Source organism: Phlebotomus papatasi, chromosome 1 (assembly GCF_024763615.1).
Source record: "Phlebotomus papatasi isolate M1 chromosome 1, Ppap_2.1, whole genome shotgun sequence".
NCBI classification, from domain to species: domain Eukaryota; kingdom Metazoa; phylum Arthropoda; class Insecta; order Diptera; family Psychodidae; genus Phlebotomus; species Phlebotomus papatasi.
This window is the reverse complement of record NC_077222.1, coordinates 92,110,309-92,137,866: the sequence shown is the minus strand read 5'-3', so window position 1 is coordinate 92,137,866 and position 27,558 is coordinate 92,110,309. Positions and strand designations below refer to the sequence as shown.

The 27,558-nt window shown below is 34.3% G+C and overlaps 2 protein-coding genes across 4 annotated transcripts in view; one reads left to right on the top strand and one right to left on the bottom strand.

Moving 5' to 3' along the window:
- LOC129809752 (TWiK family of potassium channels protein 18) overlaps window positions 1-27,558 on the top strand; it is a 244,932-nt gene that overhangs the window by 208,887 nt on the left and 8,487 nt on the right. For all 3 annotated transcript variants that reach the window (XM_055859806.1, XM_055859805.1, XM_055859804.1), the window contains one exon: window positions 26,891-27,032. In XM_055859806.1, the coding sequence (XP_055715781.1) occupies window positions 26,891-27,032 (142 nt within the window). The remainder of the gene's footprint in view (window positions 1-26,890; window positions 27,033-27,558) is intronic.
- LOC129809751 (uncharacterized) lies at window positions 7,030-14,840 on the bottom strand. The gene is made up of 5 exons (XM_055859803.1): window positions 14,714-14,840; window positions 13,987-14,170; window positions 10,402-12,044; window positions 9,597-10,044; window positions 7,030-9,017 (listed from the first exon to the last, which is right to left on the bottom strand). Exons 1-5 carry the CDS (start codon window positions 14,779-14,781, stop codon window positions 8,514-8,516), a joined length of 2,847 nt encoding a protein of 948 aa, XP_055715778.1. The 5' UTR covers window positions 14,782-14,840; the 3' UTR covers window positions 7,030-8,513.

The window sequence follows — 27,558 nt, the reverse complement described above, 5'->3', positions numbered from 1 at the left end:
TATTCTGAACACTTTGCTTGTAATTTTGGATAGCTGATGTTTCGTGATAGGACACCCATTCTCTGTCATTTGTTTTCCATTAATTTGTTTTCATAATACTGCACGAAAAATCATGAAAATCTTCAAAAATCTTCCTTTAATATACTTTTAAAACTCTACGAAGTCAAAAATTCCATAAAAATTTTGTAGTTATCATCACTAAAAATATTGTATTGGAATTCAAAAAAGTTTTAGAATTTTCCGCTGACATTTCCACACTAAGATCTGCTTCAGAGGATAAAGGGTCAATATGCATAAATGATTATCACAAATAATTGGATCTACCTTAAATTGTTTTTTTTTTTTTTTTAAATTAGCAAATTATTAGTAATGTCTCTTGGGGCAACTTTGAAATAAAGAATTGGATTCCTTTGGAACATTGCATTGTTGGAAAGAAAATTTCATGTGACGTATGCAGATTGCAGAGTCCAAACGCAGAATACCAAACAGACACTTAAATACAAAATGTAGGGGAAGTGCTTATAATTTTGGACAGTCTGCATATAAGCATCGATATCCCAAGTTTGAAGTGCGATATTTTCAATACTAATTGACTTTTTTTGTTACTCTCTTTTCAGAAGGATTGTTTAGAAACTTGGCAAGCTATTTATCATCTCATTTTTACTAAAATTAGTTTTAATACGTTTAAAAATGAATTGATATGTAGAGGTGAATTTGACTCTTATTTTGGACAACTTGGTTATTAATTTTTACAACTTGTCTGTAAATTTGGACAGATAATCCGCCTCAATAGGATGCCCATTGTTCTTCATTTGATGAACCAATCTTACCAAGTCCTCTTCCTGTTCATGTAAGGGAAACGTAGAATGTCACAGAAGCCCGGAAACTTTCCATATCATTCATTAAAGTGAGTTGACTTCGATACTCCAAGTACGTGCGGATTCGCTCATTCCCTGACCTTTCCGGAAGCCTTTCAGGGCATTTCTCGCTACATCTCTTTCGTAGAGATGATGCTCCTTTGTTTCTCCAGGCATTTGTCCAACCTAGTCATCACAAAAGCTAAAACTTCACGAAATTTCGTGAGAAAAACACCTGTCCAAAATAAGAATCATCACCTCACTGATAAATGTCTTAAAAAATTTCCCATTTTTCACACGAAAAATATAATTCACAAGGCAAATCTCACTTCAGGTCAAATGTACAAATCATCAGTAACGTGAATCAACACAATATTCAATGAATATTCAATAATATCACTCAAAAACAGCGAACAAACTTTGTTAGTACTTCACCAAAACTAAATAAGACTGAAGTAAACACGAAGTTCTGTCATATTTCTCGTAAGCAATTGCTCACACTGAATTTTCAACAAAGCAATTTCAACTCAAATCATATTCAAAACTTAACGTATTTAGTGTCAAAATCTTCCAAAAAGAACAAATATTTAGATCGAATTCATTTTTCATCAAATATTGGAATAAAAATCCATCATTTTAATCAATTTATTTTTAGTGTCCAATGTTATCTTCAAAGTGTCCAAAATAAGAAACTGGACAAAATTATGAGCACTTACCCTATTTCTATTGCTGAATTTCCTTTAATTTTTTAAATAAAATTTCTCAAATCTACGTGAAGCACACGAGAAATGATTTTCACTTGCATTATTTTACTCACATAACATGATAAATAAAACAAAATAATAATTTTTCTTGTCTACCTAAAATTATTTCTTTGTAATGTTCGTATGTAATCATAAAGTAGAAGGTTGTAGGTATCTAGGATAATTTTGTGTAAATATCCAACTATCTGCTATATAGTAAATATTTAAGCTCTAAAGTGACGAATTTTCAAATGAATGCACAATTTTTTAAGCAAAACTCTTCTGGGAAAATAAAAACCACAATTAGGGGAAACTGGGGTACCACCAAACACTGCGATTTTTTAATCGCATATTCGAGTTCAGATCATAAGACCTATAGGAATTTATAGACACTATGAGGGATGCTTGTCCACTGAAGAAATGGTCGAGATAATCCAAGTAGAAATAAGGCAAAAATCAAATGGTCAGTAAAAAGTCAAAAGTGGTCAGCAGAAAATCAAATTTGATCAGCAAATAATTCGAAATAATCAGCAAAAATTTTCAATTTTGTCATTAAAAAGTTAAATTTGGTCAGTAAAAACTTCGAATTGATCAGTAGAATCCGTATTCGAGTTGATCAGTAAAAAATTAAAAATTAATCAGCAAAAAATTAAAAATAGTCAGTAAAAAGAAAATATGGTCAGTAAAAAATTAAAAATGAGCAGCAAAAAAAATTTAAAAAGCAGTAAAAAATTAAAAAGGAGCAGTAAAAAATAAAAAGTGGTCAGCAAAAAATTAAAAGAGGTCAGTAAAAAATTAAAAGTGATCAGTGAAAAATAAAATATGATCAGTAAAAGATTAAAAATGAGCAGTAAAAAATTAAAAATGAGCAGTAAAAAATAAAATTTGATCAGTAGAAAACCAAAAGTAGTCAGCAAAAAATAAAAAGTGGTCAGCAAAAAATTAAAAGTGATCAGCAAAAAATTAAAAGTGATCAGCAAAAAATTAAAAGTGATCAGTGAAAAATAAAATATGGTCAGTAAAAAACAAAAATCGGTCAGTAACAAATTTAAAACGAGCAGTAAAAAATCAAAATTGGTAAGTAAAAAATTAAAAGTGAACAGTAAAAAATTAAATGTGGTCAGTAAAAAATTAAAAGTGGTCAGTAAAAAATTAAAAGTGATCAGCAAAAAATTAAAAGTGATCAGCAAAATATAAAATATGATCAGTAAAAAATTTAAAAATGAGCAGTAAAAAATAAAATTTGATCAGTAGAAAATCAAAAGTGGTCACTAGAAAATAAAATTTGGTCAGTAAAAAATTAAAAGTAAACAATAAAAAATTAAATGTGACCAGTAAAAAATTAAAACTGATCAGTAAAAAATGAAATGTGGTCAGCAAAAAATTAAAAGAGGTCAGAAAAAAATTAAGAGTGGTCACTAAAAAATTAAAATTAGTCAGTAAAAAATTAAAACTGGTTAGTAAAAAACATAAATTGGTCAGCGAAGAATTAAGCCAGTGATAATCCTAAATCAGCTTATAGAGGTGCATTTCCTTCGGGATCGGGAATCTTCGTTTTTTTCCATTTTGTTTTTTACACTTTTGTTTTTAAAAACTTTGTCTTTGGAAATCTTGTATTTCATACATTTTTCACAATTTTCATAAATTCTGTCTGTAACACATTTTGCACAAGTATATTTTATACCTTCCCAAAAATTTCCTTTTTCTCAAAAAAATTCCATTTGCCCCAAAGGACGAAACTAAAAACTTCTCAAACCATAGAGAATTTTCTTTTGCCCCAAAGTACGAAACTAAAAACCTCCCAAAAACAGAAAACTTCCTTTTGCCCCGACAGCCGATACTGATAATTTCCCTAAACACAGATAATTTCCCTTTGTCCCAAAGGACGAAACTAAAAATTTCCCAAAGCATATAAAATTTTTCGTAGCCCCAAAGTACGAAACTAAAAACCTCCAAAAAACAGAAAATTTCCTTTTGCCCCGACAAACGATATTGATAATTTCCTAAACACAGAAAATTTCCCTTTGCCCCGACAGACGATACTGATAAGTTCCCAAAACACAGAAAATTTTCCTTTGCCCAAAATGACGAAACTAAAAATTTCGCAAAACAGAAAATTTCCCTTTGCCCTGAAGGCCGAAACTAAAAATCTCCCAAAAACAGAAAATTTCCTTTCGTCCTGATAGGCGATACTTTTAACATCCCAAAACACCCTTGTCCCAAAGGACGAGACTAAAAATTTCCCGAAATACAGAAATTTCCCTTTGCCCTAAATGACGAAACTAAAAATTTCCCAAAACAGAAAATTTCCCTTTGCCTTGAGGGACGAAACTAAAAACATCCCAAAAACAGAAAATTTCCATTTGTACCGACAGGCGATACTGTTAACTTCCCAAACACCTTTATCCCAAAGAACGAAACTAAAAATTTCCCAAAATACAGAAAATTTCCCTTTGCCTCGACAGATGATACTGGTAAGTTCCTAAAATGCGGAAAATTTCCCTTTGCCCCAAAAGACGAAACTAAAAATTTCCCAAAACACAGAATATTTCCCTTTGCCCTGAAGGACGAAACTAAAAACTTCAAAAAACACCATTGTAATATCATTATTTTATTTAATAAAATATATTTGTTTAAAATATATAAAAGATAAGATTTCCATAGACAATGTTTTCAAAAAACAAGGGTTACCGAAGAAAAAGACTCCAAAGACAAATTGGAAAAAGCAAAATGGAAAAAAAACAAAGATTCCGCAAACCTTTGGAAACTATGAGAGATAGAGGCCTCATAATTTACACCCTATTAAAGTCTCCTTTAGGCTCAAGATGTGCGAAATTTCACTTGAAAATGAAGAAAATTACTGCTCATTTTTAATTTTTTACTGACCACTTTTTATTTTAACTGCTCGAACTCCAAGAGAGAGCAGTTTTCATTTTATTGTACATTTTTTATTTTTTCTGACCACATGTTATTTATAACTGCACATTTTTAATTTTTGCTGACCAGTTTTGAATATTTTCAATTTCTTGTTGACCACTTCTTGTTTTTTATTGAACTTTTTACTGACCACTTCATTTTCTACTAATCAAATTTTATTTTCTACTGCCCATTTTAAATTTTTAACTAACCACTTTTAATTTTTTACTGATCACTTTTCATTTTTTACTGATCAAATTTTATTTTTTTACTGATCATTTTTAATTTTTTACTGACCATTTTCAATTTTTTACTGACCACTTTTTATTTTCTATTGATAACATTTTATTTTCTACTGATCAAATTTTATCTTTTACTCCTCAATTTTAATTTTTTTACTGACCATATTTTATTTTTCATTGATCACTTTTAATTTTTTGCTGATCACTTTTTATTTTTTACTGACCAATTTTTATTTTTTTGTTGACCGCTTTTGATTTTCTACTGATCAAATTTAATTTTTTACTGCTCATTTTTAATTTTTTACTGACCATATTTTATTTTTCACTGATCACTTTTAATTTTTTGCTGATCACTTTTAATTTTTTGCTGACCACTTTTTATTTTTGCTGACCACTTTTGATTTTCTGCTGATCAAATTTTATTTTTTACTGTTCATTTTTAATTTTTTACTGTTCAATTTTAATTTTTTACTGCTCATTTTTAATTTTTTACTGACCATATTTTATTTTTCACTGATCACTTTTAATTTTTTGCTGATCACTTTTAATTTTTTGCTGACCACTTTTTATTTTTGCTGACCACTTTTGATTTTCTGCTGATCAAATTTTATTTTTTACTGTTCATTTTTAATTTTTTACTGACCATATTTTATTTTTCACTGATCACTTTTTAATTTTTTGCTGACCACTTTTTGTTTTTTACTGACCATTTTTTATTTTTTGCTGCTCATTTTTAATTCTTTGCTGATCACTTTTTAACTTTTTACTGATCATCTCGAATATTTCTACTGCTCGTTTTAAATTTTTTGCTGACCACTTTTTATTTTTTACTGCTCATTTTTAATTTTTTGCTGACCAAATTCAATATTTTTACTGCTCATTTTAAATTTTTTACCCACCACTTTTTATTTTTTACTGATCACTTTTTGTTTTTTACTAATCATCTTTTACTTTTTACTGATTATGTTTAATTTTTTGCTGACCACTTTTCATTGTTTTCACTGTTTTTTTTTTAATTTTTTACTGATCTTTCTAAACTTTTTGCTGACCTTTTTTTATTTTTTACTGACCATTTTTTAATTTTTTACTGATCATTTCGAATTTTTTGCTGACCAAATTTGACTTTTTACTGCTCGTTTATTTAATGCCTAGAAATAATAATTAGTGTTTGGTGGTACCCCGTGTTTGATGGTGCCCCAGTTTCCCCTATTCATATATAACATATTTCATTAGAGTGAAAATTATTTACTGGTATGGTGAGAAAAATGACTTAAATTTTTAGACTATTTTGTCCCTATAATCCATAAAGATAAAAAATTGTTTATTATTTTCTTTTTTATAGTTGATTTTCGGTCAGAAAAAAAGCATCTCGTTCTTAAAAAGTTAATCTTAGGTTTTTATTTTTGTTAAAATGAAATTTTATATTTTACTATGTAAAATTGAATCGTTTTACTGTCCAAATATGCCAAATAATTTGTTAATCGTGTTAATGAAACCAAAATACCGTATTACTGTTTTTCGGGTTAATAAGTAAAAAGACGGGTAAATTTACATTTCTTGCGGGTCGGGTCGGACACGGGTATTAATTTTTGTATTGCGGGTCGGGTCGGGTCGGATAGCACTAAATTTCAACGGGTCGGGTCGGGTACAGATCAAATTCACTGCGGGTGCGGGTTGGAAAAAACCCTAAAACCCGACCCGTGCAGGTCTCTAAGCCTCATCACTATCGGGTTATTCTATGAATTAAGGACGCCGACGTAAAATAATATAATTTTGTTATAAGCTTTCAAATTCTGTATTCACTGCCATCTTATCTTTGTGAACCAACCTCGAGAGAAAAACGGCAGAAACACTCCATCACAGGTTATATATTTCAAAGCAACATAGAAATGGATGTGTATTTATATTATAAGTTTTTTTCACAATCTAGGAAAAAACAAAGAAAAAATGCATAATAGATATTGATTTGACAATATTGCGTCATTTAAGCATTTTGAGGGAGAATGAATAGCTAGATCTATCTGATGATTGTTTCGTCACACAAATCAGCTACAACAATCATTTACAACATGATTTTCATCTCAATAGGGCTTATTTGTTATGTTTCATCATATAAACATTGCACAAAATCTCAACCAGTTATCATTTAATTTTTCTGTCTCTCTTTTTCGAGACACCATTTACATTAATATTGATGTAACCGAAAAAACAATAAAACCTAAAGTATTTGAGGAAAGAATGTAACTAGGAATCAAGAATTCAAAAAAATAAATTAAAAATATAATCGTGATCTTACTTGATAGCTCCTGCTTTCCCGTTGTATATCAATTTTTACCTGAATATTCTTGGCCTTATCAATACTCTTTTCCAAGTTCTGAATTCTCATCTGAAAGAATATGGTTTTCTCTGTATGCAGACCTATCTTCCAGCCAGGCCACTCGATTGTCTACATTGCATAGCCTTAGTGCTCTGGGATATGACCCGATTTGCCAGAAATTATAAGATTCAGTTCAATTTCAATTCAATTCAATTTATTTTCGTCGCATTTCGTCTTTTTACCCCCCTTCCCGTGCGTCCATCGCCGTCTTAGCGTTGATTCCAGCCTCCAGGACTAAACGATGGAAATGTCCCTTCACAGGCTGTATGTTATTTGTTACAATATCATTGTTACGATTGCTTTTGGAATAGGTCAGACATAATTGGAGAGGAAAAAAAACCACTTCCCGAGCCAAAGGCTGTTTGGAAAAGTGGGTGTTTTTTTTACATAAAAAAAACTGCAAAAAATACAATGTCCAATAACTAATCACCACACAGCGATTCTTCAGCAATTATCCGGTGAAGCTCCTCCCCAATGAATGGTAGAGGCACAGTACGTAATATTTGTCGTTAATTCTTACACTGTCGCTAGGTAAAACAACTACTCCTCATCCGCAAAGCGTCTATCAGATTATGATACATCAGCTGAGCCATTTTCAGATACTAAATGGCGCTCTTCCAGAGCGACAGCTCTAAGAAAGTGCCAGTCCATCCCAATCCTTACGTTTACACTCATCCCCACCTGGAGGCTGATGACATAAATTTTCGACCTGATCCGTTGCATCCCGTGCGTCCAGGTACTTTAGCAATCATCAGGGAAATGTGCAAGTACCTTTCATCTAACCGGCTGCTTTAAAGGTGGACGGACCAGACACGTTCTTCTTCTTGTACAGCTTCTTGTCATACCGCGGCAGCTTCAGAGACCTTCCGCAATCTTCGCACCAGCAGATGTAGTAGCGACGGTAGCACAGATAGTCTTCATGGTGAAGTCCATGCTGTTACTGAGTATCCTTAATCATCCGCAAGATTTTTAAAGAGAAACTTTGGGGATTCACCTACTATTACATCAGGATTATGAGCACTTTGAATACTTTTTTCTCAATATTTTTTATGCTAACGACGTCACGTCCGGTTTTCTTCCCAAAAAACTTTCTCAGTATCAAGTTATTTCTAACGAGGATCTTTTGCGCCGCATGTTGTAGCATAAAATCCATGTTCATCACGTGTTACCACTTGATCCAAAGAAGGGCTCTTTATGGTGACATGCGAGAAGAGAAATATCACATTCAAGTATTTCTGCCTATTCCTTTCGGTCAAAAATATAAAAACATTCATTGAGAACATCCATAACTGAGGTGGTCCCGGTGGTTCTCCAAAATGAAGTCCCTGTTTCAAAATCTTGCAATTTCCCCACAATCTCACATACTCATCTTTTGGATTTAAAATCCTTTGAAGTGAGTGAGCCTATGGAGTTTCTGACGCTCAGATATTTTGGAATTGAAAAATCTCAGCTCCTCCCGCACTCTTTTCTCTGCGAATAACTTTACGGCAGGTTCAAGAAATGTCAAGAAGTGTGAGTTTTTTTCAATGAAGTGTGTCAGATTTTGTGTCGTGGGGTAGTTCTTGAAGCGGTGTATTATGTGGGTGACACAAACGTCCTCCCTGTATGTTTTGAGAAAATGAGCTTGGCCAATCTGCTGCACTCTTTGGCAAAAATATTTGTTTCCCAAAGCACACACATCTTCGAGGAGCTTTGTGACGAACGAAGAATTCACTTCCCGCATACTGACACAAATTTCACAGTCCAATCTTACTTTAGATGCCAACATATCTGCTGTAAGATGAACTGCCAACACCTCTTTCCCAACGACGTCTTCATCGGTAGGTTCAGCAATGGGTTCTAGTTCGACATCGTTCGGCTCTGAGTGACCACTACGCTCAACCTATTTCGCGTTAAAAAAAAAGCATTTAAATAATTTGATTACGGATATTTTAGTACAAAACGGGCTATGGGACCAAATCGCTTCCGGTTGTTTTAAATGTAAATAATATATTAAAAAAAACTTTCATGACGTCTGATATGAAAGTATAACTTAAAAGAAATAGTTTGAACATAATTTTAACGGAAACGGTTTTATTGAAAGAAGGCTTTATTGTTCCAAAATAATATCTCTATATACAGATAAATGTACTAACCTAGTAAAACTTGTGATATGAGAAAAATTTAAAGAATGCATGATGAGGAAAGAGAGAAGAGAAAATCAAACGGCTCTAGTCACGCACTTTACAGAAGTAAAATGTCAATTTTCAGTACACCGCGAGGGACTGATGAATTATATTCTCTTTGTTCACTAGTATTTATTCATCTATGAACATAGGTAGTATACAATAAGAGCTTATAATTAATAAAATCAGCGATAAAGATTTAATTAGACATACATACAAAATATTGCCTTCCTGATTAGGTAGGAAAACAAAACAAATATTTCATAGAAAGTTGAATAATTAAAACAAGTGCATACCTTCATCACGGCCTTAACATGCAGAGTTTGGATAACTCCTGACTGTGCTTTACAGTTGGTGTTATCCAGCAGATTTCCCATCTGCACACATGTCAAAAGCCGCTTCAGGATGGCGCGAAATTGGTAGATCGTGGGGTTCGTGTTGCAGCCAAGCTTAGTTCGTATTTCTCCAAAGAAGAATTCAAGGTGGTCCTGGAGTAGCGGGTATGTGAGAAACCCTCCCTGGGTAAATTCCCTCATTTTTATGCTGATAGCCGGGAGATTTCTCAAGCAGGCCCTCAATCCGATAAACCCAGTCTTTATTTGAGAATCCGAGATTGGCTGCAACTTCTGTGTGTCTCGTGCTTTATCGTGGATCCGGATGTGCAGATCTGTGAAGTATGAAACTGCTTCTTCACAAAATTTTGTGATTTCTTCACAATTCTCATCCACGATAGGTGCCTTGAACCTGTAAATGATTTTTAGGACAAACTTCATATATAGTAGTTTTCAAACAGTTAAATAATATGGAATCTAAAAAACACTAATGACAACCTCAGGTGAAATGATAACTGTCCCCAGGCGATGCATCGCTAGTGTCAAGTGCCGATTATTAGCGATCGAAATTTTAAATTGTACTTTTTTGTCGTTAGTGTCGATAAATTATCGTCATTGATTTATTGACATCTCTGGAGTTTGAAGGGAAATTTAGAGCACATAACAATATTAGAGATTCGATAGTGTCAAATCAATACTAACGAGAACCAAAGTTATCATTTCTCCCCTGAGTAAATAAAAAAATATTTAAGTGAAAATAAAATTTTACCCTTTGTGCGTGCAGTTCTGCGTATTGAGAACGTCGAATGCTCCATTGCAAATTCGCAGAAATTTTGAGGTGGCTTCACTGCCTTCAAACTTGCTCAAACGCAGTTCAACCCTGCAATAATCAATCGCATCTGCGACTGATTTACTGAGCACCTGTGCAGCTAGTTCGACGTTCATAGAATTTTGGGAAAATGCGACGTGACTGTCTGTCAGCTTATTTCCTTTAAGACGAATGCCGGCACCACTGTTCTGCTGATATTCATGGAGGAGGCGTACATACTCGAATTTAATTTCTTGACCATCCCCGTCCACAAGCTGGTGATTAGCAAAGTGATTGCGAATCATCTTCACCATGTGGCACGGGTCCGGATGCACGAATATTTCTCTCGTAGTACAACCAACTCCATGGTTAATGGTGTAACATTCGCCGTCGTCTTTCCGAAGGTCGCAACCCAGTTTCTTTACTGCACTCAGGTTTACCGGAGCACCGTCAAAGGTAATGCCCAAAACTTTAACACCGGTTTTCTCGGACAGAGTTATGGCTTCATAAATGAGCTGAGACTTTTCAGGGGCTGCCATTTTGCTAATTGGGAAGTATCCTATTGGGATCTTCCATTGCATGTCGATGGACACTAGCATAAAAACCAGCACCTGAGTCGCCTCGCCATTATCACCATCATTGATCATGGCTTCACCATTCCCTTCGCAAGCATTTCCTAGAAATGCAAATCCATACACCTTACCGCCGATGATGTCGATATGGCGATGAATGTACATTTCATCAAAGAGCAACTGGCACCACACGAGCCGGTTTTGGCTAGCCACATAGTTCTGAAGAGATGTAAGGGCTTCGTCCGAAAATCCAGGTTGACAATCTATGACCCTTAGCCACCTCAAAATGGTGATTTCGCTAGGCAGAATATTATCCAGCTCACTCCTTAAAAATCTGTACGCTTTGGGAGAAATGAAGTGCAACTGCACGGCAAAGAATTTCAATTCTTCTTCATATTTTTCGTTGAAGAATTCCCTCTCCCCTCTTGCCAAGATGCGCTCAACAATTTGGCGAATAACTCCACTAAGGGATTCCAGAGAAAAGGATGTCTTGCAACGCTCACATATAATGGCAGTGTTCACAGTGGATTTGCAGGAAGACGATTGTAATTTGGCGATTTTTTCATCGCGTCGTCTTATTTTCATATTAAGAGCCTGATTTTTTTTCTTCAAAACCATCACTTTCTCTTGCAACTTTTGTATTTCAGCTTTTAACTCCCTAATTGCAGCCTTTGAATGTGGTGGTTGGGGCTCTGTATCTATGGACGCTGCCAAATCTCTGTCCACTCTCCATTCGCCAGACATATCGTCATCAGTGTCAGGATCAATCAACCATTCAATTTCAGAATCATTATCATCGTGGTCTCCGATGACTAACATCTGAGATTCCACATTCATGGAGCTGTTTTCTGGTTCTGAAGATTTCTGGTTCTGGTTGTGAAGGTTTTGAACCATAAAATTTGCTTCTAACTCCTCGATTGCATTGAAGTTAGTGTTGTGAGCAATTTCGGATCCAACCAGCGGGGTGGATGTTTCCGTGTCATCGTTTGATGCCACAGACACATCAATCTCCTCATGTGTTGCCGTCAAGTCCTATATAAATATTATTTTAGCCTATTAGCACAAGGTTTAGCATTAACAATCTAAACAATTCTCTATACTAGGTTACCAACTAAGTATTTAGTGCTCAAGCATAAGGCCAAAATAGGTAAAATTGACTCAACGCCACATTTTACTCCCAAGTCATAAGCTCATCTGGGTCATTATATATTAGAAATAGTTTGGATACAGAAGGGTAACATCAATTAAGGACGTTTCCTGAATTATGAAGCCGAAAATTAGGTTCTTGAAATTTTTGATATAGTGATCGCTTGATACAGGGTTCGAATTAGTTTAATGTCACGTTGACATTAAGGATATTCAAGTCTAGCAGTCAGATTCATGTATAAAGAATAAATTGAAATTAAAAGGGGGACATGTTTTGGGAAATTCTCGAACTCGTGACTTAGATGTTTTACCCTAAAAATACTTCGGCATCATTTACCAATTTGAACCAATTTATTAATCCATCAAAAGGTCGCTTAACAACGCTTACAAGGATACAATTGAATTTCGAATTCAAAACTGGTAAAAACTTATTCATAACTGGTTAGAACAGTTAACTCTCCAACAATTACCACGTGTCAAGGAACACATCAAGAACACAATTTTACAGCATTTAAATTTACTTTTACTGCGTTTATGTACATTTATTTTCAGAAAATATGTCAGAAGGACAAGAACTAAATGGACATAAGTAATTTTAAATGAATAGAAACATTGTAATCACAGTAATGGAAAAGACTTGTCATAAATTCCAATTCTTTCAAACAAACCTAAGACATCTGCTAACTAATTAAAGTTAAGACGTATGGTCCCTAGAATGCTCATAAACATTCGCCTCAAGAAATAGTTATTAAGAATCATTAAATGATATTTTGAAATATTAGACCAACTTATAGAGGTGTGATTCTTTCATTGCAAATTCGGATTGGGGTAAACTCGAGGGGAATGTGTATAAATAATGCAAAGAAAAACTATTTGAGGAAACTATGAGAGCTTTACATTCATTTTACGTATGAGATGTGTTAAATTTTACTTGGAAATAAGGAAAATTGAATCAGAAATCCATTAGATTGTGAACAGCAAAAAAAAAGTTGTTTTGAAGTAATTAGATTTGCAAATATCTTCTCGTTCTAGAAGAGTTAAACTGTAATTTTAATAGACTTATACTTTAAATTGGAAATGAATAATATTGCAACATTTAGAAAAAGAAAAAAAGTACAAATTTGAGATATAAAAATAAAATTATTAACGTGAATCACAGTTTTTTGAATAGCACATAGAAGAAATTTTCCTAAATTTATTCAAACTTTTTAAAGCATTTAATCCTTTAAAAAGTCTAAATAATAAAGTATCATAAAAATGATAATTCTAGAGAAAAAAGGGTAATTTAATTTAATATATTTTTTATCTAAAAAGTTTAACTCTCCTATAAAATTTGGTTCAAAAACAAATGATCAGTAAAAATTAAATTTTGGCCAGATTAAATCCTAAACCTATGAAAATTATAGTCTAATTTAAGTAATATAATTAACATCTAATATGGTTGCAGATAAAATGAACACCTTTTACTTAGATTTTTTGTTGATAAAATTTAATTTTTTTACTGTTCATTTGTACAATTCCATAAAATTTTGAGTGAAAAACAAATGAAAACTCAATGTCATAATAATCGGTTACTTTTTAGATTGGACAAACGAAAGTCCAAATATTGAGCGACTTACAATGATCCTTATTATTATTAATAGGATTTATGGCTTAATTAAATAGTATATTCTGTTGTAAACTGTGTTGAAACTATCAAAGATGTAGGACAAACGTAAAAAATTTCTTTTTTTTTTTAATTTCCCAATGTCAAAATCGTCAATAAATCCAACTATTTTTTTCATTTCTGTTATTTATGATATTGGATTAAGAAAAAAATATTACTTACTATTGGCAGAGCGGCTGGATCCAAGCAATGGCGGTATTTGAAGCCCTGCTTGCGGACATTGGTCAGTTTTATATCCCCAGGTTTAAAGTGAAGGCTGCATACGTATTTATCATAGTTCACGTCCGCAGCTGAGAGCCTGAGGCGATTAGCCCAGACTTTTTGAGTTTGGGGATTTCTCGGAAATCTAGAATTTTTTACAAAAACAATAATTAGAAAAACTTTAAAATAAAGAGAAGAGAAATTTCAAGAGATCATGAATATTTTTATTTTTTATATTGCTTTCGTTGTACTGTATTTAATGAACTATGTCCCTCTTGTGCAATTAATTAAAAAAAATGTTTTTAATATTTCTTGGAAAAATCCCTTTAATGACTTCCCCCTACCTTCACTATAAGTCTAATTTACAAACGCTCGGTTAAACCACGTTAATAATCTCATTTACTATAAGCAAAACAATTAACTTCTTTGATAAAACTTTTTTTTTAATACTGATTTCAATAAAAAAAAAAAGATTTTGGCGAGAGATGTTCCCCTGATTCAACCCTGGCACAGCCGGCAATAATGCTGCTCAGAAATGTTTCACAATGTTCTCATGCATTTTTCTTCCTTATTAAAAGAGCACTGATTTGTGGTTCTTATGTCACCAAATTTCTAATTAAATGAGCTTTCCATTGATAATAAAAACTTAAATTAACACTCTCAAGAAAAAACAAATTTGCCTATTTACCTGTGGAATGTTACATGCGGAGGATTCCGATTGCGGGTGTTTCCACAATTTTCCACTACACACTTCATTTTTTTCACTTTTCACCAAACAGAGAGCTGAGATACTTACTAAAGAGTCTTCGTACACTTTTTCACTGCACTTTATTCAATATTTGCCCGATTTCTTCAACAAAAACTGCGGAGGTAAATTCCAGAAAATTTCTGCGCGTGGGAACTGTCAGAAGGGGTTTGCGTGTTTTGTCGCTAGATTCGCTAGTATTTCGCTAGTAGTTCTCCACGAAACCGCTCGCGCCGCTTGTACGCTGGATTTTTGAATTCTCTATAGAGAATTTCCTAAAATAACGATGTTGATAGGGGGGTGGATTAATCACACAGGGTGATTGTGATTAATTTTTACATGATTTTTAAACAAATTAGGGATGACTTAAAAAGTAATTTTACCACATTCTCCCGAAAGGAAAACAGAAGTCCCTCAGGATATATATTTATTGAAATATGCAAGAAAATTAATAAAAGATTTTTTTTTCTATAATGTCCTAGCGAATCTTGAAATTTTGTCAGATAATCTAAAGTGATGGTATTTGTATAAAAAAAAATATATATATTCTTAATTAGTAGAAAATCACACGATGCATGTCATTAGACCAATTGAAGTTCGAAAAAGCCCGTGCAACAAATATTTAATGCCATTGAATGGAATTTTTGAAGTTTTAATATAAGTATTTCTGATTTTTCTATGGATTGTAAGTGGCGTGGAAAAATTCCGTTCACTTCTTTAGAGAATACTCCTTTGATTTGTATGTCCTACGATCGTAAATTCCTTATAATTTCCACGTAAAGCTCGCAGTCATTGCAGTTCAATTAGTAGTAGTAGTCTATTGTCATTTCCATCCGAGAGTGAATTGTTAACAAAATGAACAAAATGTGGAAAGTGTGCAAATAAGATCATTTAGTCCATGGTATCGACGATTGAGTATCGTGTGCTGATGACACACGGGTGTAATGTATACTTAAATTATTGTGTTAAATTTAGTTTTTCCAGATACTATGATGATGGAGTACCTCATAAGAGAGAGTGACGCTAAGGAGCCATCGGGTAGGCTCGTCAGTCATCAAATTATGGGTACGGGTTCATTTAGATACGCTGGAAGTGCTAGGGTATGCTAGGGTATGCTAGGGTCAGTATGGAAACAATAGCTTCGAGAGGACTCCAACGAACGCCTTGGGAGATGGGTGGCCATATGCAGAACCAGACGACTCGCAAAGAATTATGAGAGATAGTAGAGTGGATTGCAAGGTGTCTAAGGAGAGCTACTATTACCGATGTGGCGGTACAAAAGAAATGATATTGCTTTGAATCGAGGATGGGATATTTATGGCAGGCGAAGGTGGCGTTGTTCCGCCTTCCGTGAAATGGTTGAGAAACTGGAGTCGAGTGGCTTGGTGTGACCAGTGTTCAGGAGTTTGAGAGATCGTGTCAGGAGTTTATTTCTTTTTTTTTATCTCGAGAAGTACTTATTGGTTAATTAGGTGATTGTTGGGATTGGGTGAAATTCTGAATGTGGTTTCTGATTTTCTTCAATTTTTTTTATATTGGTTCCTAGTTCTCAAGATTAAGGGATTGCAGATCCTGAGTGTTCGACGATAAAGAATGTGGTTTGAAATTAACGACTTGAATGTCAGTATGGAGTATGGTTAGTGTTTTGGTAGAGTGGTTGAATTTCTGAAGGTGCTGGGATGTATGGATTTATTTTGGAAGTTCTGAGTTGTCTGTTATCCTCTAAAGTATTTTCGATGTCCACAACAGCGGCATTACCGTGATCGTTCAATTTTTTTTTTTTTTGAGAAATTGGTGGTGGGGCGCTTCAGAAGAGTTGGCCTGTCATAGAAATTGTGACAAATGATGACTTGCTGAAGGTTCAGGATTAGACGTTGCAGTTTTTTTTTTGTTTAATGATTGGATGGCCTGGTTCCGGAATATTCTCTTGATAATTCGGATGCATATCCTCAGCTCATTGGTGGACAGGAAGAGAACCTACATTTAGAGTCCGAACGGTGAATTTATTTAGTAATAGATTATCATCATTGGCATGAACTTGTACGGTGACAGTGCATGTGCAAATATTCCCGGATTACTGTATTGTGACATAATGCTACAAGCTCTACACCAGAACATGCTGGAGCTCTCTTCATCGTTAACTTCCTGGAATGAAGCCTATTGCCCATTCCAGGACAGCCACGCATCCGGCGTCCTCTTCGCTTTGCTGGTGAACACCGATTGAGGAGCCAATTCGATTATGGCTTCGGAATAACTCGTCGAGCACTTTCAACTTCACCTAGCGGAACTATAGCGATATCGTAATTTGAGGTCAGTTGTTGTTATAGCACCCCTCAGAATTACCACCCCAGCTGAACAGTGATTGGTACCATTAGCTTAGAAGAGTGTTCATCAGGACGGCTTTCTCCCTCTAACTCCTTTAGGCTCAACAGTCCTATCGACATAACAGTATATCGATACTTGTATTTCATTGCGTGGAGTTTGTGTTTCCTGATGATTTCCCAGAGTCATTGGAGGACTGGCGTCTGTTAATATTCCTGATAAGAAGTTCGATGATAATTCGAGAGATTTATAGAGAATTGGTTGATATAGAGAATTTTGTTTGGATGTAATAGATGTATTAAGCAGATGGTTGAAAATTTGGACAGAGTATAGTATAAGTATTGGGGTTGCAGTTGTGTATAGTGTGGAAGTGTGATATCTTGTTCTGTGTCTCAAGGGCGGGGAACATGTTCTACTGTTCAGTATTTGATGTACTTAATTCTTTTCCGATGATATTAAGGGCTCTAGGGAACTGTTTCCGAAATTCAAGAACAGCCTAATTGATGGAATTTCTGGGATGAGAGATCAGGTCTTCTCTGTTTTTTTTTAGTCACGTTGAAAAAGGAAATCGGATTTAGCGGGGAGTTCTAGAATTGACGGTCCACCGATTGCAGCCGACTTGGAAGAAGTATCAATTTTGGGTTTGCAATTGATTTGAATGTTGAATACTTCCTTGTGGTACTTGCCTCGTTGATTCGCTGTTGGAGTGTTGGAAGTAGTGTTAAGCTGAATATGGCTCTTGCTGTGTTGTAGGAATGGCCGAGGTGGATTTAGTTGAATCAGATAAGCAGTGATAAACTCTAGATCACTTCGGCGCAGTATATGAAGGGATATTGAAAAGACTGAAATACAGATTAAAAAAAAAAAAGTCTCGTGATCCATACAAGAAGAACGACAGAGATTCGTTTGAAACCAGGGGTTGGAGCAAGAATTTATTAGTTTTCCGTTGTCGTCGTTGTACTAGAATCCAATAGCTGTTGCATGTGATATCAGATTTGGGTAGATGAACAAAATCAGACACGATAGTGAAGGACAACAAGAGATCGCCCATCATAAACTTAATAGTAGGGAGTACCTGGATTTTTGCCAAGGAATAATGCTGTTATCCAACTAGATTCATGTAAAAGACTGTTCAGTAATAACTGATCCAGTTTTCTTCCACAATCTAGTGCTACACTTATATAAGGGAAGTGTAGCTAGCTGTTTTCACAGAAGATATTTCGTTGCAGGATAGCTGTTTGAGTTCTTGTGAATGGATTTGTGTGGTAGCATCTATTACTGCGTGCTCGCTCAGATACTTTAAGTAAAAGGATGTCCATCAAAGCCAATAGCTAAGCCGGGTAAGTGAGCGAATCAGGCGGATTATCGAGGGTCAGCCATTGAAGAATATCAGTAGAGGAGATGCTTGAGTTGACAGACTCCAGATTTCCGAAACGATGAAATTCCAATCCTATGCAGAGGGAAATGCTAGGGATTTCCATCGGAGTGAAATTGCATTTGGCAGAAGGGAGTACTTGAGTTGATGGACTTAAGGCTTCCAAAGACCTATCAAACGATGAAATTAGAATCCTAGGCAGAAGGAAATGCTAGGGATTTCCATCGGAGTGAAATTGCATCTGGCAGAAGAAAGTACTTGAGTTGATGGACTTAAGGCTTCCAAAGAACTATTAAACGATGAAATCAGAATCCTAGTCAGAGAAAATGCTAGAGATTTCCATCGGGATGAAATTTCAGCTGTTGGCAGAAGGAGGTGCTTAAGTTGATGAACTTAAGGCTTCCCAAGAACTATTTCTTTTGTTGTGCAGAATTCCTGAAGGAATTCAAGGATATCGATCATAACTGAGAGCAGACTACATTCCCGGGGACGGGAATCTATCAGGATTGGCCGATTGTAAGACGCAGAAATACAACTTTAGCTTTCCCTAATATTTTTGGTGCTTACGCACCTCTCCCCAACGCCAAGTGGTGTTCTGCGTGGTATCTACCTCACCATTATAGCGGTTAGAAACAGAAGTTTGAAATTCAATTTTAAATTCCAGTCGAGTTATCGATTCAACACTTCATGTTGAATCGATCGATATACGTCAGTGATCGCCTCTGATGTCAGTCAGTGTGTAATCATGGCGCTGTGAGGTGGGCCACACAGTTCGGCCAGTGTAAAAATCTTGGCCCCATAAGTAGTTTTCCTCTTATAAGACTCTTCAAGTCTTATAGAGGATATAATTAATATCTGAATTAAGGTTATTAACATATGCGGACGAAATATTCGCCTGAACTATTCACGAAACTATTTCCAAAACGGGTTTCGGTGAAAATCCCGAAAGGCCAAAATCCCGAACGCCAAAATCCCCAAAGCCAAAATTCCTAAAGCCAAAATTACGGAACAAAAATCCCGAAAGTGCTATAATTCCGAACGGCACAATCCCGAACAGTTCGAAGTTCCAAAACTGAAAATCCCAAATGAACCAAAATCGCGAAAGCCAAATTCTGACAGCAGAATTCCAAAAGCCAAAAATCCGGAAAGGCCCAAAATTCCCAACAAATTGAAGTCCAAAAAGACAAAATCCCGAATGAGCCAAAATCCCGAAAAACTAAAATTCCAGAAGTCAAAATACTGATGCAAAAATCCTGAAAGGGCCGAAATGCCGAACAGCACAATCCAGAATAGATCGAAGTCCCAAATGAAAAAATTTCGAAAGAACCAAAATACCGAAAGCCAAATTCCAAAAGCCAAAAATCCAGAAAGGCCCAAAATTCCGAACGTCAAAATCCCGAACAGATTGAAGTCCCAAAAGCCAAAATCCCGAATGAGCCAAAATCCCGAAAAGCCAAAATTCCAAAAGCCAAAATTCCAGAAGTCAAAATATTGAAGCAAAAATCCTAAAAGGGTCTAAATGCCGAACAGCACAATCCTGCATAGATCAACATCTCAAAAGAAAAAATTTCGATTGAACCAAAAAATCGAAAACCAAAAATCCAGAAAAGCCCAATATTCCGAATCGCAAAATTCCAAACAGATCGAAATCTCATAAGCCAAAATCCCGAAAGCCAAATTCTGAAAGTCAAATTTCGTAAGTCAAAATCCAGAAAGGTCCAAAATTTATAATGGCAAAATCCCGAATAGATCGAAGTCCAAAAAGTCAAAATTCCGAGAGCCAAAAAAATCCAAAACTGCCGAAGTGCAGAAAGTCAAAATTTCAAGCGACAATATCCCAAAATCCAAAATCTCAAATTCTTAAAATTGTCATAGTGCAATTGTAATCACGTTTGTTAGAAGCAAAAGGCAATTTTCTTCTTTACATTATCCTTTGTATAATTTCGTCTCTTTCAGGATTTTGACCATTCAAGATTTTGGCTTTTGGGGATCTTAACTCATTCGATATTTCGAATCATTCGTGATATTGAATTTCGGAAATGCGACAAAATCGGAATTTTATTTCTTCGAGATTTTGGCTATTCGGAATTTTTGCCATTACCGTTTCAGAATATCTTGAAAAATGAAAAAAAAAATTATTGAAAGCGTTTTTGAAATAAAAATCAAGGGATTTTCTTCTTTTTAGAAATTAAAAAAAAAACATCGAAAAGAAAAGGGAAAAAGATAGAAAACCAACTCAATTGCCTTTGAAGGGGGGCACGGTTGACTGAAAGTCGGTATCTCTTATCATTTAGCCTCTATAGCCTGTTAACAAGCTTTAGAACAAAATATTAGGAAAGAAATAAATTAATCAGGAGTACCTTATCGATTTTATCAATTTCTTACTAATTGAATCTGATACTGCGGGACTGGTAATTTCAAGACCCGTTTCAAAAAATCCAAATTTGATCAAATCGATTGAACAAAAATCATCTAGAGCTCTTTTTGGTCATGCAGACGAAAATTTTACCAGAACTAGATCAAAGTTGATATCTCTTTATGGTTTCACCTCTAGCCCGGTAACAAGTTGAAAAATACAAAATATTGATACTGCTTCTTTAAATTCTAGGAGTAAAAATGCAACAATAATGTGGTTAAGCAAGAAATAAGAAAAAAAATTGAAATATAATTTATAAATCATAATCCACAAACATAAAATAGAGGTAATTTTTGTAATATTTTTTACTTTACTGAAAGAATGGTTCAGTCACCATTAGGTTCATTTAAAAATAAAACAAAATTGATGTTGGACAACTTAAAGAACTATTAAGAAATTCATTAAATTTTAATGAATGTTCGTAAATTAACTATTGCAGCTTATTTCGATGTTTAATATGATTTTGAATAGTTTAGGATAGGTCTTAAGCATAGGTAAAAGTCATAACTTATTAAAAGTATTTCTGGATTTTGGCTTTCGGTCGGGATTGTAGCTTTTCGGGATTTTCACTTTTAAGGATTTTAACGTTTCGGATTTTGACTAATTTCGGATTTTGATCGATTCGGGATTTTTGTTTTCAGGATTTTTGCTTTCGAGATTTTGGCGTCTCGGGATTTTGGCGTTTTGGTATTTTGGTTTGTTTGGAATTTTTAACCCATTCGGGAATTTTAGTCTCTTCACGATTTTGACTTTTCGAAATTTCGACCCATTTTGAATTTTGCTTTTGGAATTTTGACTGGCATCCATAAAATTATGCCAAATCTTTTTTTTTTATTTTTTTTTTTTGAAAAGTTCCATATTCAAGCGCTATCTTCAATAAAACAGAACTCAATATTTAATTCTTATTTTTATTTTTCAATGCATCCATTTAGGATTTTGTACGGTTTCTCTAGCATTCTTTTAAGTACTCTAAAGCTCACTCAGAGAGAGTGAGAGAAGGACAGAGCTTTTTTGAGTACTTACATGCGAGGTATGAAATAATCAGAATTCGTAAAACTAAAAGAAAAACTCATCACTAACTTCTTTCCACAAACTCAACCATGAAAATTCCATACAATTCACTTCTTCTAATTAAAATTCTGTGCACAAGAAGTTTTTCTGGGAATATTTTATATATCTCGCAATAAATTTGTAGTTTAAAGTTTAAAGTTCAATTGAGTTTGCTAAAAGGAGGAGTTGTATTAGTTGAAGAAACAAGATGGGTGTGTTTATGAAGAAGAAAGTCATTTGTTCTCATACAAGTTTTAATACATTTTGCACCAAGAAGAAACACATACAGCAGTTTTACGTGACGGGCGAGTATGTGGAATTCTGATAAATGACGCTTACACCCACCAAACATGCAATTTATATCTCACAGTGGGGGTGAGAAAATACGAGAATGATAAATGGACATCGTGGAAGATCCCAACCAAAGAAATCCATCTCTCAATAATATCGCAATCTGACATTTTCCAGCCGTGAACAATATTCCCTTTTTTCTCTGTACCTTTCTCGCACCCCCTGGACAGGAAATTTGATTCGATGGGTGTTCTGTGGAGGGTAGGTCTTTGAACTCCCGCAGAGAAGTCACCAGAAATGGTCAACATAGGCACTAAACTCATTGTTGAATATTTCTTCATGACAAATTCCTCCCTAATTGCTGCCAATTCTTTAAGCAAAATGTGAGTCGGTGGGAAATTCCTTCCTTCCCACGCATTTCTATTTACCATCGATTTCCCTTAGAATTCTTCTCGCACCCACACGCACACTCATTCTCCTCAATTTCCCAAGGAAATAGCGCCCAGGGCCAACCCCAAGTGGCGCGACAACATCGTTAATCCCAATTTAAAAAAGCTCAACGGGTTTTCCCTTCCTGGGACTCTGCAGGAAATTTCAATACGGTGATTTATTATCGCGGTGGAGAACAACACTAAACACAATTTTCATGTTTACCCAACTCACAACGTGGCTGGGGGGTGGTCTAAGTGGGCAGAAAGAGGCGAGTTGGACTCTCAGCACGTTGTTATTCTTATGGACTATAAGCAACGTAAAATTTGGAAATAGCCAGATGAGCTTTCTGTTTGCTTTTCATCACCAAACGCTGGATATACCACAACGGTTTTCTCAAATCTATTTTAAACCTTGAAGAGCCCTTTTTAATCCAAACCTTAACCGTCATTATAAATGCAATTTTGATATTAATAGATGAATAGATTAAAATTATATTATGGCAGTATCATCCATACGTCCACGAAGTCCATAATAATACCTCCTAATGTACAACTAATTAATTAAGGACAATAGGCGTTAATGATTTCACAAGAATTTAAATTAGTGTATAATGAGATCCATGTCCGAGATGATGGAATAATAATTATCACAAAACGGTTTCGGTAGAAAATACAAATGGTAGCTCCCACTTGTGACTTTTAAGGCTAAGAAGTTGTCGATACTGGTCCATGAAGGTTTTAAAGGTTTAAGACCAGTGGGTCACTGATAACCCAAAAAAAAACAGAGGGGGGATGAAACTTCTCGATACCACCGAATTGATAAATCTTTACCCGCTAGATTAAGCAAACATCGACTTCTTACGCATTGTTGGGCCATTTATAGTGATACTCTTAAAAGAATGTAATCGCTGAAAAATATCTCAATCACTTACAAAAAGTGCAGCTATCGTTTAACTAAAGTTTTCTGAATCAATAGTCGGTAATATCGAAAAAAAAAGTTATCAGATGACCCCAGGTTTTCTGACTATCGAGAACAAAGTAGTCTCAAAAGGGATGATAAAGCGTCCCAGGTTTTGCAAAGTGCTCGAACTCTTGCTTGAGATGCTATTCCTCAAAAGTACTTTGCATCATTCACCATTTACCGGTTCTCAACCAATTTCATGAATCACTGAAAAGATCCCCAAAATAGTTTTAATAGTATTGATTTTCGGATAAAACCGGATTGGAACCGATTCAGTTTCATCGGAAATTCCAAGACCTTTCCAACGAGCCGAAATATCATACCACTCGGTTGAGAAATACGTTCTCTAGAGCCTTTTAACCTTTGGCTTTGAAAACCTTGAAATAAAAGAAATTATTCAACGATATTTTCGTATATGGCTGAAATGTCCACGTAGATAATCTCTAAAACATCTCCAAAATTTCTTGGTATGAAAAAATGGGTTTTCAGCATCAAAATGGTACAGGCGGTGAGAAATGAACATTGTTCGAGTATCCTAAACTGAAAACGTTGTAGGTTATACTTGGCGAAATCAAAATCGGAAAAACGTTTAAACATCTCAAAGGAAAAGACAAGCTCATAAAATGGGGGCAATCGATGAATTATGCATTGTGATTTGCTAAAAGTGAGCAAAATTGTCAATGGGAATTGTTACCAACAGCTTTTAGTCGATTTGGATTATGTATTGCTTGTATAATCTTTAGAATAGGTCAATCAACACGAGCGAGTGATATTATAACACGACTATATCGACGTCCAGGTCCACATTAAAACGCTGAAATGGGATGTATTTACTACCGCCCCCTCTGTATTCTGTATAGACTTGGCCCTTTCCGATAATCTCTTGTTCCGGTCGATTGCATATGGTTTTATTAGCACATTGCAAATTTCAAGAAGTGAAAAATTGGTTTTGATCGTTTTTATCCAAGACTATATTGATCCAATATCCTCAATTATTTATTTTTTCATTCTTCTTTTAAAATTTTTTATGTTTTTTTTATCAAAAAACGGAAGATTTCAAGTTGAGGATCTAGAAATTTAAATAATCTTAAATTAAAAATCGTTATTTAAATTTAGAATAATGAGGATTACTATTTTCTTAATATCAGTTAATTTTAATGTGACAATTGATCGATAAGTATCTAAAAAAAGTCTTAAAGAAAGTATAGCCTAAAAATAATTTTTAACTTTGGGTATACAATGGGGTAATTCGGAATCGTTTCCGAATTGGAATTTTAAGATTTCCTCAGTTTTAAGTTTTAAGGGCTTTTATTTCTTCATGATCTTTTTTTTGCTCATCTTAATTAATGAGAAAATTTTAAAATTTTAATTTAGAAATGATACTTAATCTCTGAATTTGTACTTTATAAGTTCAATGCTAAATTTTAACAAAAACTTCTCAGTGTAGATACATTATGTCAATTATAAACTTTATGTATTATCGTTGTCCTGGATCTCAGAATAACCAATTGTGCACTCTCCAAGACCCAGTACATGGATCTCGATGTTCTTGTTCTTCCTGTAATTCACTCAAGCCTCGTTCATTCTATTTACGAACACCTTCCTTACGAACTCATTCTTGTGATGGAAAATTTATTAAAAATTTTAAATCATGACCTCTGCGATTTTAATAGAAAGGCTGACTTCTATTATATTACTTGCTTCAATCTGAACGATGTGAACAAATTCAAAAAATCGTGATCTTTAATTTTGCATTAACACATTTTATATGAAAGAAAATGAAATTATTTTAAGGTTCAAGTTGATAAGATTGATAATTTTAACCACCTTAAATCTTAATATTTTGGTTATAAAGATGGAGGCGGGTAGTTTGAGACATAATGGGTTATTCTTTGATTAATATTTAAATAAATGTGACAAAAACACTAATCGAGCTATTTTAATAAAGTCTGTGAGTATACTAAAAGAGCAATACAAAATTTCAATATAATTTTCTGAGTTTTAGAAATAATACCTTAAAGTCAAAGCAAAGTGTTTCGATCATGCCGGCTCTTCCCTACTGAAACAGCAATATCAAGGCAAAATTTGACTATTTTATATATTGGTCAAAATCCTAATTTTTTCTTGAGAATTTTCAGTCATTCGGTATTAGAAAAAAAATCAAAATTTCAAGTATTTCCGACAAGTTTAAAAATATTGCACTAATAACCTGTCTAAAATAGTACATTTATAGCACAAGTTTTACTAGCCCATGGAATACAGATTTATTCAATATAATGAAGTAAAATTCAAATTTTAAAGAAAATTAAATCTATAATAACTCACTAAATTAAATGGAAAAATTGCCTCAGACACCGAAATTCTGGTATTTAAATTTCTTAAAATAAGTACACTGACATGCTAATTTATTTTAATCTAATTATATTTTATTTAAAATATTTAAAAATTAGGTGACAAAATATAACGTTTATAGATTTTTGAGTCCAAACCATTACTACACTACTAGTGACGAGAAATAAAAATAAAAAGTGTTTATTTCTTATATAATTATTTCAGCTTTTTGGATAAATAACGGTACTTAATCATAAACTTTTCTTCAAAAATAGTAGTAATATTTTTCCGACAATTAAATTAATGAAATTAATTCAAAAAAGTGTTAAAGTTACTTGAATAAGGGAAAAATCAACAGAATTTATGGTATATAATTAACTATCAATTAAAATGTGTTTTTCTCAAGGTTCCATGACTTGCAGTAATTCCTTCAAGTAAGGTGCAATATGAATGGAAATTTATACACTGAAGCTTTGGAGATAGGGTGTATGGATGGAAAAATGGAAATTATAATTGAGTTCATTGGGGTTGCCACGGAGTGTGCAAAATCATCGGTTAAATTGAGTTGTGAACACGTCCTATTTGCCTGTGTTCTACATCCATTTTTCACCTGCCACAAGGTTAGCAAATTGACAAGAGGCGGAGAATTTCCACCCCTGTCATTCCCCTCAACTGTGCTTAATTAAGAACTGAGTGAACTTTTCACAACTCTTCATCGAGTAAACAAAAGGACCGAAGCACAGCAAAAATAGTCGTAGGACAATGTCCTCTCTACATGAAACTTTCACTGGCAATGCCTGGTGAAAAAAAAATTCCATCCCCCAAGTTCATGGCAGAGGAAAATTAACCAAGAGTTTTTTGCACGCAAGCTCATGCAGAAAGTTGATTTTAGAGGCGCGCCTAAAATTCATTTCATTAATTGGGGACCTTTTAACCTTTTCAGGCTACGGTACGATTGCTCCAAAAACCACTCTGGGTCGCATTGTGACATTGGCTTATGCGGTCCTGGGTATCCCCCTCACTCTTGTCTATCTGTCGAGCACAGGTGGAGTTCTTGCTCGAGTTGCCAGGGGATTCTTCTCAAGGTGAGTGACCCTTTTTTGTCGGCATTTATCTTTTATCGGGAATACTCAGAATGTGGGGCTGTTTAAATCCCCAAAATTTACTCTTTTGCTACGGTTCATGATCCAAACTGGTCTAGAACTCTGTCATAAATGGCATTTAACTTAAATAAAATAGCTTGAAAAACGACTAAGAAATGCTTCATTAACCTCTTGAGATACCTCAAGATATTACAGAAATTTTATAATTCCCGGTGGAAAGAAGTATTTTTGGTGCTATTCCAATTAAAAATGAATTTTTTTTCAACTCTTTACTGTTCTCAAATGTTTCTGCATAATCGACTTTTACTTTTCTTTGTCTTGGTTCCTGTCATAACTGGTGATTTTTTTAGAACACAGTGAGAACTAGGGAAAACAGCCGGGACAGGAACCAACCAACATAAAAAAGTCGATAATGCAGAAGCACTTGAGATCAGTAAAGTGATAAAAAACGTACGTTCATTTTTCATTGAAATAACACCATAAATCTTTCTTATGAATATTTTTTTTT

What these genes read in the sequence shown, in the direction of transcription:
- LOC129809751 (XM_055859803.1), bottom strand. Translation starts at nt 14,781, where the DNA reads ATGAAGTGTGTAGTGGAAAATTGTGGAAACACCCGCAATCGGAATCCT. An exon ending in CCGCATGTAACATTCCACAG is followed by an intron (nt 14,171 to 14,713) that starts GTAAATAGGCAA and finishes AAAAAATTCTAG; the next exon opens with ATTTCCGAGAAATCCCCAAA. An exon ending in CAGAACTGCACGCACAAAGG is followed by an intron (nt 10,045 to 10,401) that starts GTAAAATTTTAT and finishes AATCATTTACAG; the next exon opens with GTTCAAGGCACCTATCGTGG.